At 41.7% G+C, this 15,024-nt stretch overlaps 1 protein-coding gene across 1 annotated transcript; it reads left to right on the top strand.

The window, feature by feature from the left end:
• On the top strand, window positions 5,461-10,028 carry LOC109334255. The gene is made up of 7 exons (XM_019569956.1): window positions 5,461-5,687; window positions 6,003-7,104; window positions 7,453-7,698; window positions 8,146-8,777; window positions 8,910-9,679; window positions 9,833-9,968; window positions 10,025-10,028. The coding sequence occupies exons 1-7, from the start codon at window positions 5,461-5,463 to the stop codon at window positions 10,026-10,028; spliced, it is 3,117 nt and encodes a 1,038-aa protein (XP_019425501.1).

Here is a 15,024-nt window from a genome sequence, read left to right on the forward strand (position 1 = left end):
AGGGTGATCTTAATATGCCCGATGGAGACCTACTCATGGTTAGGAGGTCCTTGGGAGTCAAAACCGGAATCATGAGGAAAGTCAAAGAGAAAACATTTTTAATGCTCGCTGCCTTGTACAAGGTAACATATGTACTCTCATCATTGATGGAGGGAGTTGTGCTAACGTGGTTAGCACAAGAACAGTTTCTAAATTGAAGCTTATCACCAAGGCACACCCAACACCATATAGGTTGCAATGGCTTAATGATGTTGGGGAGATGGTCGTGAATAAGCAAGTTGAGGTCCCTTTTTCCATTGGAAAATATGAGGACATAGTCCTATGTGATGTGGTCAACATGGAGGCCAGCCATATGCTATTGGGAAGACCATGGCAATATGATAAAAATGCTACCCATGAAGGGCGTACTAACAAGTACACATTATGCATAATAATCATAAAATGGTCCTATCACCCTTGTCCCCAAAACAAGTGAGTGATGATCAGCGTAGGCTGAAAGAAAAGATTGACCAAGAGAAAAAGGAGGTCACGGCTGAAACCATAGACTCTAGCCAAGTCAAGAAGAATGATCGAAAGGATCAAAAGAAAAGCTACTTTGTCACAAAAAGTGAAGTAAAGCATGCCCTAGTCACAAGGCAGCCCATGTACTTACTTTTGTGCCAAAGTTTTTGCTTAAATAGCACGGCTATTGATAAGGCTTCTATGCCTCAAAATTTGAAAGACTTCTTGAATGAGTTCAATGATGTATTCCCTGAAGAAGTCCCTAGTGGACTTCCACCTTTAAGGGGCATTGAACATCATATTGACTTGATTCCTGGTGCATCATTGCCCAATAGGCCTGCCTATAGGAGCAATCCTCAAGAGACTAATGAAATTCAAAAACAAGTCGAGGAATTTATGCACAAGGGTTGGGTTCAAGAAAGTCTAAGTCCTTGTGCAGTCCCAGTCATCCTAGTTCCAAAGAAAAATGGAGCCTGGAGGATGTGCACTGACTGTAGGGCCGTGAACAACATCACGGTCAAATATAGACATCCCATTCCTAGATTGGATGATCTCTTAGAGGAATTACATGGTGCCTGCATCTTCTCAAAAGTGGATTTGAAGAGTGGGTACCATCAAATTCGGATTAGAGAAGGGGATGAGTGGAAAACAGCCTTCAAAACAAAATATGGCTTGTACGAGTGGATGGTAATGCCTTTTGGCTTAACCAATGCGCCAAGCACATTTATGAGGCTGATGAACCACGTTCTAAGGGATTTCCTTGGAAAATTTGTTGTGGTGTACTTCGATGACATCCTAATATATAGCAAGAGTCTTGATGAACATTATGAACACCTAAAAAGTGTTTTGCTTATATTAAGGAAAGAGAAGCTATACGCCAACCTTGAGAAGTGCAGCTTCTGTGTTGATCACGTGATATTCCTTGGTTTCATAATCAGTTCTAATGGGGTACACGTAGATCCTGAAAAGATAAAGGCTATCCAAGAATGGCCCACTCCAAAAAGCACCACGGATGTGAGAAGTTTTCATGGCCTTGCAAGTTTTTATAGAAGGTTTGTCAAGGACTTTAGTACCTTGGCTGCACCTCTAAATGAAGTGGTCAAAAAGAATGTGGGGTTCCATTGGGGTGATAAGCAAGAAGAAGCCTTCAAAAGGCTTAAGGAGAAGCTCACACACGCTCCAATTTTGAGATTACCAAATTTTACAAAATCCTTTGAAATTGAGTGTGATGCTTCAAATGTTGGAATTGGGGCTGTGCTAATGCAAGATGGGCATCCTATTGCCTATTTTAGTGAGAAGTTAGGGGGGGCTGCCCTTAACTACTCTACATATGATAAAGAGCTATATGCCCTAGTGAGGGCCTTACAAACTTGGCAACATTATCTACTGCCCAAGGAATTTGTTATTCATAGTGATCATGAATCACTTAAATATTTAAAGGGGCAAGGCAAGCTAAACAAAAGACATGCCAAGTGGGTGGAATTTCTGGAGCAATTCCCTTATGTGGTTAAACACAAAAAGGGAAAAGCTAATGTGGTAGCTGATGCCTTATCAAGAAGGCATGCTTTGATTGCTACCTTAGAGACCAAGCTCTTAGGTCTCGAATGTGTGAAGGGCTTGTATGAACATGACCCTGATTTTGCTACACACTATGCCAAGTGCATGAATTCAGCCCATGAGGGTTATTATAGGCATGAAGGGTTTCTTTTTAAAGATAAAAGACTTTGTATCCCTAAGAGTTCTGTAAGGGATTTACTGTTGAGAGAAGCCCATGAAGGGGGGCTGATGGGTCATTTTGGTTCCCAAAAGACCCTTGATATATTGCATGATCACTTTTATTGGCCTCATATGAGGCGTGATGTTCAACTTTTATGTGAAAAATGCATTACTTGCAAACGGGCTAAGTCCAAGGCCATGCCTCATGGACTTTACACTCCATTGCCCGTCCCTGATTCACCATGGATAGACTTATCCATGGATTTCGTGGTTGCTTTACCACGAACTAAGAGTGGCAAAGATTCAATTTTTGTTGTAGTGGATAGATTTTCTAAAATGGCTCATTTTATACCTTGCAAAAAAATTGATGATGCTTGTCATATTGCAGGGTTATTCTTCAAAGAAGTGGTAAGGCTACATGGCTTACCAAGGAGCATAGTGAGTGATAGGGATGCCAAATTCCTAAGTCACTTTTGGAGAACCCTTTGGGGAAAGCTTGGCACAAAGCTTCTTTTCTCTACCACATGCCATCCTCAAACAGATGGGCAAACTGAAGTGGTCAATAGGACACTCTCTACCTTGTTGAGGGCTGTCCTAAGGAAGAACTTAAATGCATGGGAAGAGTGCCTTCCCCACGTGGAGTTTGCCTATAACAGGGCAACTCATAGTGCAACAAAGCATTCACCATTTGAAATTGTTTATGGTTTTAACCCACTAACTCCCCTTGATTTATTACCTTTTCCAGGTACATCATTGTTGAAACATAAAGATGGTAAAGCCAAGGCTGAGTATGTGAAGAAGCTACATGAGAAGGTGAAGGAACAAATTGAGAAGAGAACCGAGAGTTATGCAAGATCAGCCAACAAGGGAAGAAAGGAAGTCATCTTTGAACCAGGAGATTGGGTTTGGATCCATATGAGAAAAGAAAGATTTCCATCTCAAAGGAAATCAAAGCTTCAACCTAGAGGGGACGGCCCTTTTCAAGTCTTGGAAAGGATAAACAACAATGCATACAAATTGGACTTGCCTAGTGAGTATGGAAATATTAGTGCTACTTTCAATGTGGCTGACTTAACTTTTTTTGATACAGGTGATGAAAATGCTTATTCGAGGTCGAATTCTTTCGAAGAAGGAGGGGATGATGTAAACCCATTGGGACATAACATCATTGAAGACCCTTTACATGGCTTAGGAGGACCTATGACTAGAGCTAAAACCAAAAAGGCCCAAGAAGCACTTCGGCAACTCATATTTTCTATCATGGAAACAAGTGCAAATGGGACCAAGCATGAAGAGAAGGCTTTAATTTGCATAAGTCTTAATGAAGAGCTTAAGGAAGGCCACGGCCTAAGGGAGGATCCACCTTGATCTCTTTAGTTCTTACATTAGTAATTAGGACCATAAATAAGTGGGAGTTGTCTTAAAACCCACACTAGTTTAGGACTTTTATTTATCATGTCTTTAATTTAGGTGTCATTTTATTACATTTAATTTTATGAAGGTTCATGTCTTGTAGGAAAGGAGGCACGGTCACACTTAGAGATAAAGCAAAGAGATAGAACATTTGGATGAAAGCTTGGAGGGAAAAGATGCACGCCCAAAAGCTTAGAGATAAAGCAAGGAGATAGAACATTTGGATGAAAGCTTGGAGGGAAAAGAGCACGTCCAAAAGCTAAGAGATAAAGCAAGGAGATAGAGCATGGATGAAAAGCTTGGAGGGAAAATCTAGAGCCAAAAGCCACACGGCTATAATCAAGGGAGATCTAATCTCCACAAGATAAGGATCTCCTAATCTAATTTCCCCAAGTCCACACGGCTATAATTAAGGGAGATCTAATCTCCACAAGATAAGGATCTCCTAATCTAATTTTCAAACAAGCAAATCAAAAGGAGGATCAAATTATATCATCAACATGAAGATAATGGAAGATATTATTTCAACCACTCATCAAGGCAATCTCAATTCAAATCCACCATCACCATTCGTCCAACACATGAAGATTAGATTGAGATTAGATAGGATTAGTTTATCTTTTCATGCCTTTTGATTTTGGCAATGTAAACCGAATTCCTTTCCCTATATATATGACCCATATGCACAAGGAATAAAGTAGATTGAATTTTATGTTAAATAAACCATTGTTAGTGAGTTTTCTCCTAGCTTCTTGGCTGAGTCAAGACCCCTTGTTCTTATCAAGAGTATCATTCTCTTGTGGCGAACTTCACAAGGCTTATCAAACATTCCATTGTTTGTGGCGCCATACCATTCCAATTCCCCTTCCATATTCCTAAACACTTACAAACACACCAACCTTCAATCCACCATCCAAACCGTGATCACCTTGCACTCCATCATCAACCAACAATCACCCATCAACCACTACAAACCGTGAGCATCAATTCCACCATCAACCCACAATCATCCACAACATACAACCCATCATCAACTACAAACCGTGAGCATCATTCCATTATCAATCATTCATAAAGCAATTCTTTAAAGTCCAAACCGAGGCAAATTCAAAGCAAATCAAGCAAATACAAGTACAATCAACACTAAAAAGGACTTTCACAAGAAACGATCCTACAACAAAGGCAATCCACAAAGAGGTTGTCATCAAGTGGTCATCAGAGCTCAGTTCTTGCCTGAAAGTCACAATTATAATATCTTTATCAAAATAAGACTAAGGCATTGAATTTGAGGCAGCACCACAAGTAAGTGCAATTTCAAATTCTTCTTTCTCAAAATTCCTCTACTTCTACCCAAATTTCTTTCCCTTGGCCGAACCAAAAGCCATACATACACACAAAACCATACCCTAAACACATTACCCTACAAAAATCAAATCCATCCACAAAATACCCTACAAAACCGAGACATCCCAAGCACAAATCATCCAAAATACAACCCAAAACACCAAATACCTACACAAACCGAATATAAACCCTAACCCTAACCCAAACACATCAAGCCAAACACAAAACCTTAAACCTAACCCAAAAACCTACCCAAACCGAGACCAAAACCTAACCCTAACCCACAAAACCTACACAAACACTACCCTACAACCTACACACAATCCAGCCGAGCCACAAACCAAATAAATTGGTAATCTTGTGAACTTGTCACACGTTTTTGATACTACAACTTGATCACTTGACTCACTCAAGAATCAAAGGAGAAAATTGAGAGAAAAGTGAGAGAGTGTAAACACTTGAGAGAAGAGTAAGGAGAGTGACATTATGGCTAGTCCAGAAGATAGTGGTTCTCCATTATCACCAAGGACAGCCGTGCTACATGCCATGATAAGCACCCAATTTCAGGCCCTACAACGGCAAATGGATGAAATGAGAATAGATGTTAGGAGGCTGGAGGGTGACTCTAGTAGTGAGATAGATCATAGGAGAAGGAGGAGGAGAGATAGAAGAGGTGGCCGTGAGGATGAGGGCCATGGTGAGAGGAGAAATAGGTATGAGGAGGAGGAGGGCCATGTTGAGAGGAGAAATAGGTATGAGGAGGAGGAGGGCCATGGTGAGAGGAGAGGTAGGCGAGAGGAGGATGAGTATGAGGGAGGATATGGGAGAGGAAGGTATGAGGAGGATGATTTTGAGGGTGGCCGTGAGGGAGGTGGTCGTGAGAGAGGAGGCCGTGGAGATAGGAGGAGGGAGGATAGGTTAGAGGGAGTAAAAATAAAAGTCCCTACATTCCTAGGACTTAATAACCCTGAGGCCTATCATGAGTGGGAGTTAAAGATGGAACAAGTGTTTGAATGCCAACACTATAGTGAGGAAAAGAAGGTAAAGGTTGCTGCCCTAGAATTTAAGGAATATGCTATGGTGTGGTGGGACCAGATCCAAAAGGAGAGGAGGAGGTATGGTGAGGAAGTAGTAAATACTTGGGGGGAGATGAAGAGGGTGATGAGGAGAAGGTTTGTTCCAAGTTCCTACCAAAGAGATGTGCATAACAAATTGCAAAGACTAACTCAAGGTAACAAATCGGTTGATGAATACTTCAAGGAGATGGAGCTGGCCTTACTTAGGTCCAACTTCCATGAGGACCGAGAAGCTACAATGGCTCGGTTCCTACATGGGTTGAACCCTGAAATTCAGGATATTGTGGAGCTTCAACCATATGTTGAGTTAGATGACCTTGTCCAAAAGGCCATCAAGGTAGAGCAACAAATCAAGAGGAGGAAGTCTAAGTACTCCTCTAATTCAACAACCAAGTATCCACCAAATACTTGGAAAGACAAAAGCAAGAAGGAGGGCAATGCAACAAAAGAAATTGTCCCTAGTTCTAAAGAAGCCGTGGGGACAACCAAGTCCCAAGGTAAGCAGCCCCTTGATCCAAATCAAAGGAGCCGTGATATAAAATGTTTTAAATGTTTGGGGCGTGGCCATATTGCGTCTCAATGCCCTACAAGAAGAACTATGATGGTTCTAAATGGGGACATTGAGTCCCAATCTGAGTCAGCTAGTGATGAAGAACATGACAATGAGGGTGATCTTAATATGCCCGATGGAGACCTACTCATGGTTAGGAGGCTCCTTGGGAGTCAAAACCGAAATCATGAGGAAAGTCAAAGAGAAAACATTTTTCATGCTCGCTGCCTTGTACAAGGTAACATATGTACCCTCATCATTGATGGAGGAAGTTGTGCTAACGTGGTTAGCACAAGAACGGTGTCTAAATTGAAGCTTATCACCAAGGCACACCCAACACCATATAGGCTGCAATGGCTTAATGATGTGGGGGAGATGGTCGTGAATAAGCAAGTTGAGGTCCCTTTTTCCATTGGAAAATATGAGGACATAGTCCTATGTGATGTGGTCAACATGGAGGCCAGCCATATGCTATTGGGAAGACCATGGCAATATGATAAAAATGCTACCCATGAAGGGCGTACTAACAAGTACACATTTATGCATAATAATCATAAAATGGTCTTATCACCCTTGTCCCCAAAACAAGTGAGTGATGATCAGCGTAGGCTGAAAGAAAAGATTGACCAAGAGAAAAAGGAGGTCACGGCTGAAACCATAGACTCTAGCCAAGTCAAGAAGAATGATCGAAAGGATCAAAAGAAAAGCTACTTTGTCACAAAAAGTGAAGTAAAGCATGCCCTAGTCACAAGGCAGCCCATGTACTTACTTTTGTGCCAAAGTTTTTGCTTAAATAGCACGGCTATTGATAAGGCTTCTATGCCTCAAAATTTGAAAGACTTCTTGAATGAGTTCAATGATGTATTCCCTGAAGAAGTCCCTAGTGGACTTCCACCTTTAAGGGGCATTGAACATCATATTGACTTGATTCCTGGTGCATCATTGCCCAATAGGCCTGCCTATAGGAGCAATCCTCAAGAGACTAATGAAATTCAAAAACAAGTCGAGGAATTTATGCACAAGGGTTGGGTTCAAGAAAGTCTAAGTCCTTGTGCAGTCCCAGTCATCCTAGTTCCAAAGAAAAATGGAGCCTGGAGGATGTGCACTGACTGTAGGGCCGTGAACAACATCACGGTCAAATATAGACATCCCATTCCTAGATTGGATGATCTCTTAGAGGAATTACATGGTGCCTGCATCTTCTCAAAAGTGGATTTGAAGAGTGGGTACCATCAAATTCGGATTAGAGAAGGGGATGAGTGGAAAACAGCCTTCAAAACAAAATATGGCTTGTACGAGTGGATGGTAATGCCTTTTGGCTTAACCAATGCGCCAAGCACATTTATGAGGCTGATGAACCACGTTCTAAGGGATTTCCTTGGAAAATTTGTTGTGGTGTACTTCGATGACATCCTAATATATAGCAAGAGTCTTGATGAACATTATGAACACCTAAAAAGTGTTTTGCTTATATTAAGGAAAGAGAAGCTATACGCCAACCTTGAGAAGTGCAGCTTCTGTGTTGATCACGTGATATTCCTTGGTTTCATAATCAGTTCTAATGGGGTACACGTAGATCCTGAAAAGATAAAGGCTATCCAAGAATGGCCCACTCCAAAAAGCACCACGGATGTGAGAAGTTTTCATGGCCTTGCAAGTTTTTATAGAAGGTTTGTCAAGGACTTTAGTACCTTGGCTGCACCTCTAAATGAAGTGGTCAAAAAGAATGTGGGGTTCCATTGGGGTGATAAGCAAGAAGAAGCCTTCAAAAGGCTTAAGGAGAAGCTCACACACGCTCCAATTTTGAGATTACCAAATTTTACAAAATCCTTTGAAATTGAGTGTGATGCTTCAAATGTTGGAATTGGGGCTGTGCTAATGCAAGATGGGCATCCTATTGCCTATTTTAGTGAGAAGTTAGGGGGGGCTGCCCTTAACTACTCTACATATGATAAAGAGCTATATGCCCTAGTGAGGGCCTTACAAACTTGGCAACATTATCTACTGCCCAAGGAATTTGTTATTCATAGTGATCATGAATCACTTAAATATTTAAAGGGGCAAGGCAAGCTAAACAAAAGACATGCCAAGTGGGTGGAATTTCTGGAGCAATTCCCTTATGTGGTTAAACACAAAAAGGGAAAAGCTAATGTGGTAGCTGATGCCTTATCAAGAAGGCATGCTTTGATTGCTACCTTAGAGACCAAGCTCTTAGGTCTCGAATGTGTGAAGGGCTTGTATGAACATGACCCTGATTTTGCTACACACTATGCCAAGTGCATGAATTCAGCCCATGAGGGTTATTATAGGCATGAAGGGTTTCTTTTTAAAGATAAAAGACTTTGTATCCCTAAGAGTTCTGTAAGGGATTTACTGTTGAGAGAAGCCCATGAAGGGGGGCTGATGGGTCATTTTGGTTCCCAAAAGACCCTTGATATATTGCATGATCACTTTTATTGGCCTCATATGAGGCGTGATGTTCAACTTTTATGTGAAAAATGCATTACTTGCAAACGGGCTAAGTCCAAGGCCATGCCTCATGGACTTTACACTCCATTGCCCGTCCCTGATTCACCATGGATAGACTTATCCATGGATTTCGTGGTTGCTTTACCACGAACTAAGAGTGGCAAAGATTCAATTTTTGTTGTAGTGGATAGATTTTCTAAAATGGCTCATTTTATACCTTGCAAAAAAATTGATGATGCTTGTCATATTGCAGGGTTATTCTTCAAAGAAGTGGTAAGGCTACATGGCTTACCAAGGAGCATAGTGAGTGATAGGGATGCCAAATTCCTAAGTCACTTTTGGAGAACCCTTTGGGGAAAGCTTGGCACAAAGCTTCTTTTCTCTACCACATGCCATCCTCAAACAGATGGGCAAACTGAAGTGGTCAATAGGACACTCTCTACCTTGTTGAGGGCTGTCCTAAGGAAGAACTTAAATGCATGGGAAGAGTGCCTTCCCCACGTGGAGTTTGCCTATAACAGGGCAACTCATAGTGCAACAAAGCATTCACCATTTGAAATTGTTTATGGTTTTAACCCACTAACTCCCCTTGATTTATTACCTTTTCCAGGTACATCATTGTTGAAACATAAAGATGGTAAAGCCAAGGCTGAGTATGTGAAGAAGCTACATGAGAAGGTGAAGGAACAAATTGAGAAGAGAACCGAGAGTTATGCAAGATCAGCCAACAAGGGAAGAAAGGAAGTCATCTTTGAACCAGGAGATTGGGTTTGGATCCATATGAGAAAAGAAAGATTTCCATCTCAAAGGAAATCAAAGCTTCAACCTAGAGGGGACGGCCCTTTTCAAGTCTTGGAAAGGATAAACAACAATGCATACAAATTGGACTTGCCTAGTGAGTATGGAAATATTAGTGCTACTTTCAATGTGGCTGACTTAACTTTTTTTGATACAGGTGATGAAAATGCTTATTCGAGGTCGAATTCTTTCGAAGAAGGAGGGGATGATGTAAACCCATTGGGACATAACATCATTGAAGACCCTTTACATGGCTTAGGAGGACCTATGACTAGAGCTAAAACCAAAAAGGCCCAAGAAGCACTTCGGCAACTCATATTTTCTATCATGGAAACAAGTGCAAATGGGACCAAGCATGAAGAGAAGGCTTTAATTTGCATAAGTCTTAATGAAGAGCTTAAGGAAGGCCACGGCCTAAGGGAGGATCCACCTTGATCTCTTTAGTTCTTACATTAGTAATTAGGACCATAAATAAGTGGGAGTTGTCTTAAAACCCACACTAGTTTAGGACTTTTATTTATCATGTCTTTAATTTAGGTGTCATTTTATTACATTTAATTTTATGAAGGTTCATGTCTTGTAGGAAAGGAGGCACGGTCACACTTAGAGATAAAGCAAAGAGATAGAACATTTGGATGAAAGCTTGGAGGGAAAAGATGCACGCCCAAAAGCTTAGAGATAAAGCAAGGAGATAGAACATTTGGATGAAAGCTTGGAGGGAAAAGAGCACGTCCAAAAGCTAAGAGATAAAGCAAGGAGATAGAGCATGGATGAAAAGCTTGGAGGGAAAATCTAGAGCCAAAAGCCACACGGCTATAATCAAGGGAGATCTAATCTCCACAAGATAAGGATCTCCTAATCTAATTTCCCCAAGTCCACACGGCTATAATTAAGGGAGATCTAATCTCCACAAGATAAGGATCTCCTAATCTAATTTTCAAACAAGCAAATCAAAAGGAGGATCAAATTATATCATCAACATGAAGATAATGGAAGATATTATTTCAACCACTCATCAAGGCAATCTCAATTCAAATCCACCATCACCATTCGTCCAACACATGAAGATTAGATTGAGATTAGATAGGATTAGTTTATCTTTTCATGCCTTTTGATTTTGGCAATGTAAACCGAATTCCTTTCCCTATATATATGACCCATATGCACAAGGAATAAAGTAGATTGAATTTTATGTTAAATAAACCATTGTTAGTGAGTTTTCTCCTAGCTTCTTGGCTGAGTCAAGACCCCTTGTTCTTATCAAGAGTATCATTCTCTTGTGGCGAACTTCACAAGGCTTATCAAACATTCCATTGTTTGTGGCGCCATACCATTCCAATTCCCCTTCCATATTCCTAAACACTTACAAACACACCAACCTTCAATCCACCATCCAAACCGTGATCACCTTGCACTCCATCATCAACCAACAATCACCCATCAACCACTACAAACCGTGAGCATCAATTCCACCATCAACCCACAATCATCCACAACATACAACCCATCATCAACTACAAACCGTGAGCATCATTCCATTATCAATCATTCATAAAGCAATTCTTTAAAGTCCAAACCGAGGCAAATTCAAAGCAAATCAAGCAAATACAAGTACAATCAACACTAAAAAGGACTTTCACAAGAAACGATCCTACAACAAAGGCAATCCACAAAGAGGTTGTCATCAAGTGGTCATCAGAGCTCAGTTCTTGCCTGAAAGTCACAATTATAATATCTTTATCAAAATAAGACTAAGGCATTGAATTTGAGGCAGCACCACAAGTAAGTGCAATTTCAAATTCTTCTTTCTCAAAATTCCTCTACTTCTACCCAAATTTCTTTCCCTTGGCCGAACCAAAAGCCATACATACACACAAAACCATACCCTAAACACATTACCCTACAAAAATCAAATCCATCCACAAAATACCCTACAAAACCGAGACATCCCAAGCACAAATCATCCAAAATACAACCCAAAACACCAAATACCTACACAAACCGAATATAAACCCTAACCCTAACCCAAACACATCAAGCCAAACACAAAACCTTAAACCTAACCCAAAAACCTACCCAAACCGAGACCAAAACCTAACCCTAACCCACAAAACCTACACAAACACTACCCTACAACCTACACACAATCCAGCCGAGCCACAAACCAAATAAATTGGTAATCTTGTGAACTTGTCACACGTTTTTGATACTACAACTTGATCACTTGACTCACTCAAGAATCAAAGGAGAAAATTGAGAGAAAAGTGAGAGAGTGTAAACACTTGAGAGAAGAGTAAGGAGAGTGACATTATGGCTAGTCCAGAAGATAGTGGTTCTCCATTATCACCAAGGACAGCCGTGCTACATGCCATGATAAGCACCCAATTTCAGGCCCTACAACGGCAAATGGATGAAATGAGAATAGATGTTAGGAGGCTGGAGGGTGACTCTAGTAGTGAGATAGATCATAGGAGAAGGAGGAGGAGAGATAGAAGAGGTGGCCGTGAGGATGAGGGCCATGGTGAGAGGAGAAATAGGTATGAGGAGGAGGAGGGCCATGTTGAGAGGAGAAATAGGTATGAGGAGGAGGAGGGCCATGGTGAGAGGAGAGGTAGGCGAGAGGAGGATGAGTATGAGGGAGGATATGGGAGAGGAAGGTATGAGGAGGATGATTTTGAGGGTGGCCGTGAGGGAGGTGGTCGTGAGAGAGGAGGCCGTGGAGATAGGAGGAGGGAGGATAGGTTAGAGGGAGTAAAAATAAAAGTCCCTACATTCCTAGGACTTAATAACCCTGAGGCCTATCATGAGTGGGAGTTAAAGATGGAACAAGTGTTTGAATGCCAACACTATAGTGAGGAAAAGAAGGTAAAGGTTGCTGCCCTAGAATTTAAGGAATATGCTATGGTGTGGTGGGACCAGATCCAAAAGGAGAGGAGGAGGTATGGTGAGGAAGTAGTAAATACTTGGGGGGAGATGAAGAGGGTGATGAGGAGAAGGTTTGTTCCAAGTTCCTACCAAAGAGATGTGCATAACAAATTGCAAAGACTAACTCAAGGTAACAAATCGGTTGATGAATACTTCAAGGAGATGGAGCTGGCCTTACTTAGGTCCAACTTCCATGAGGACCGAGAAGCTACAATGGCTCGGTTCCTACATGGGTTGAACCCTGAAATTCAGGATATTGTGGAGCTTCAACCATATGTTGAGTTAGATGACCTTGTCCAAAAGGCCATCAAGGTAGAGCAACAAATCAAGAGGAGGAAGTCTAAGTACTCCTCTAATTCAACAACCAAGTATCCACCAAATACTTGGAAAGACAAAAGCAAGAAGGAGGGCAATGCAACAAAAGAAATTGTCCCTAGTTCTAAAGAAGCCGTGGGGACAACCAAGTCCCAAGGTAAGCAGCCCCTTGATCCAAATCAAAGGAGCCGTGATATAAAATGTTTTAAATGTTTGGGGCGTGGCCATATTGCGTCTCAATGCCCTACAAGAAGAACTATGATGGTTCTAAATGGGGACATTGAGTCCCAATCTGAGTCAGCTAGTGATGAAGAACATGACAATGAGGGTGATCTTAATATGCCCGATGGAGACCTACTCATGGTTAGGAGGCTCCTTGGGAGTCAAAACCGAAATCATGAGGAAAGTCAAAGAGAAAACATTTTTCATGCTCGCTGCCTTGTACAAGGTAACATATGTACCCTCATCATTGATGGAGGAAGTTGTGCTAACGTGGTTAGCACAAGAACGGTGTCTAAATTGAAGCTTATCACCAAGGCACACCCAACACCATATAGGCTGCAATGGCTTAATGATGTGGGGGAGATGGTCGTGAATAAGCAAGTTGAGGTCCCTTTTTCCATTGGAAAATATGAGGACATAGTCCTATGTGATGTGGTCAACATGGAGGCCAGCCATATGCTATTGGGAAGACCATGGCAATATGATAAAAATGCTACCCATGAAGGGCGTACTAACAAGTACACATTTATGCATAATAATCATAAAATGGTCTTATCACCCTTGTCCCCAAAACAAGTGAGTGATGATCAGCGTAGGCTGAAAGAAAAGATTGACCAAGAGAAAAAGGAGGTCACGGCTGAAACCATAGACTCTAGCCAAGTCAAGAAGAATGATCGAAAGGATCAAAAGAAAAGCTACTTTGTCACAAAAAGTGAAGTAAAGCATGCCCTAGTCACAAGGCAGCCCATGTACTTACTTTTGTGCCAAAGTTTTTGCTTAAATAGCACGGCTATTGATAAGGCTTCTATGCCTCAAAATTTGAAAGACTTCTTGAATGAGTTCAATGATGTATTCCCTGAAGAAGTCCCTAGTGGACTTCCACCTTTAAGGGGCATTGAACATCATATTGACTTGATTCCTGGTGCATCATTGCCCAATAGGCCTGCCTATAGGAGCAATCCTCAAGAGACTAATGAAATTCAAAAACAAGTCGAGGAATTTATGAAGATGAGGATGAGGACGAAGATAGGTTGAGGAAGAGGATGAGTTGGAAGAGGAGGGTAGGATGAGGATGAGGATAGGATGAGGACGTGGATAGGATGAGGATGAAGATAGGATGAGGAGGAGTATGAAGATGAGAAAGAGGATAGGATGAGGAGGAGTATGAGGATGAGAATAGGATGAGGACGAGGATATGATGAGGACGAGGATATGATGAGGAGTTGGAGGAGGAGGATGAAGAGGATGAGGATAAGTTTGAGGATGAAGATGGGATGAGGAAGAGGTTGAGGACGAAGATGGGATGAGGAAGAGGATAGGATGAGGAGTTGGAGGAGGAGGATGAGGATGAGGATAGGATGAGGATGAAGATGAAGATGAAGATAGGATAGGATGGGGATGAGGATGAGCATGAGGAAGAGGATGTGGATGAAGAGGAAGATAGGATGAGGAAGTGGATGATGATGAAGAGGAGGGTAGGATGAGGATGAGGACGAAGATGGGTTGAGGAAGAGAATGAGGACGAAGAAGGGATGAGGATGAGGAGAGGATGAGGATGAGGAGGTGGTTAGGATGAGGATGAGGATGGGGATGGGGATGAGGGTGGGGATGAGGATGAGGATGAGGAAGGGGATGCGGATGCGGATCAGGATGAGGATTAGGTTGAGGATGGGGATGGGGATGAGGATGAGGATG

The sequence above is a fragment of the Lupinus angustifolius genome, chromosome LG01, assembly GCF_001865875.1.
Source record: "Lupinus angustifolius cultivar Tanjil chromosome LG01, LupAngTanjil_v1.0, whole genome shotgun sequence".
Classification (NCBI taxonomy): domain Eukaryota; kingdom Viridiplantae; phylum Streptophyta; class Magnoliopsida; order Fabales; family Fabaceae; genus Lupinus; species Lupinus angustifolius.

Coding starts and splice junctions, on each gene's coding strand:
- LOC109334255 (XM_019569956.1), top strand. CDS start 5,461: ATGGCTAGTCCAGAAGATAGTGGTTCTCCATTATCACCAAGGACAGCC. Junction 5,688..6,002: donor CATGGTGAGAGGAGAAATAG/GTATGAGGAGGA, acceptor CCAACACTATAG/TGAGGAAAAGAAGGTAAAGG. Junction 8,778..8,909: donor GCTGATGCCTTATCAAGAAG/GCATGCTTTGAT, acceptor GGGTTATTATAG/GCATGAAGGGTTTCTTTTTA.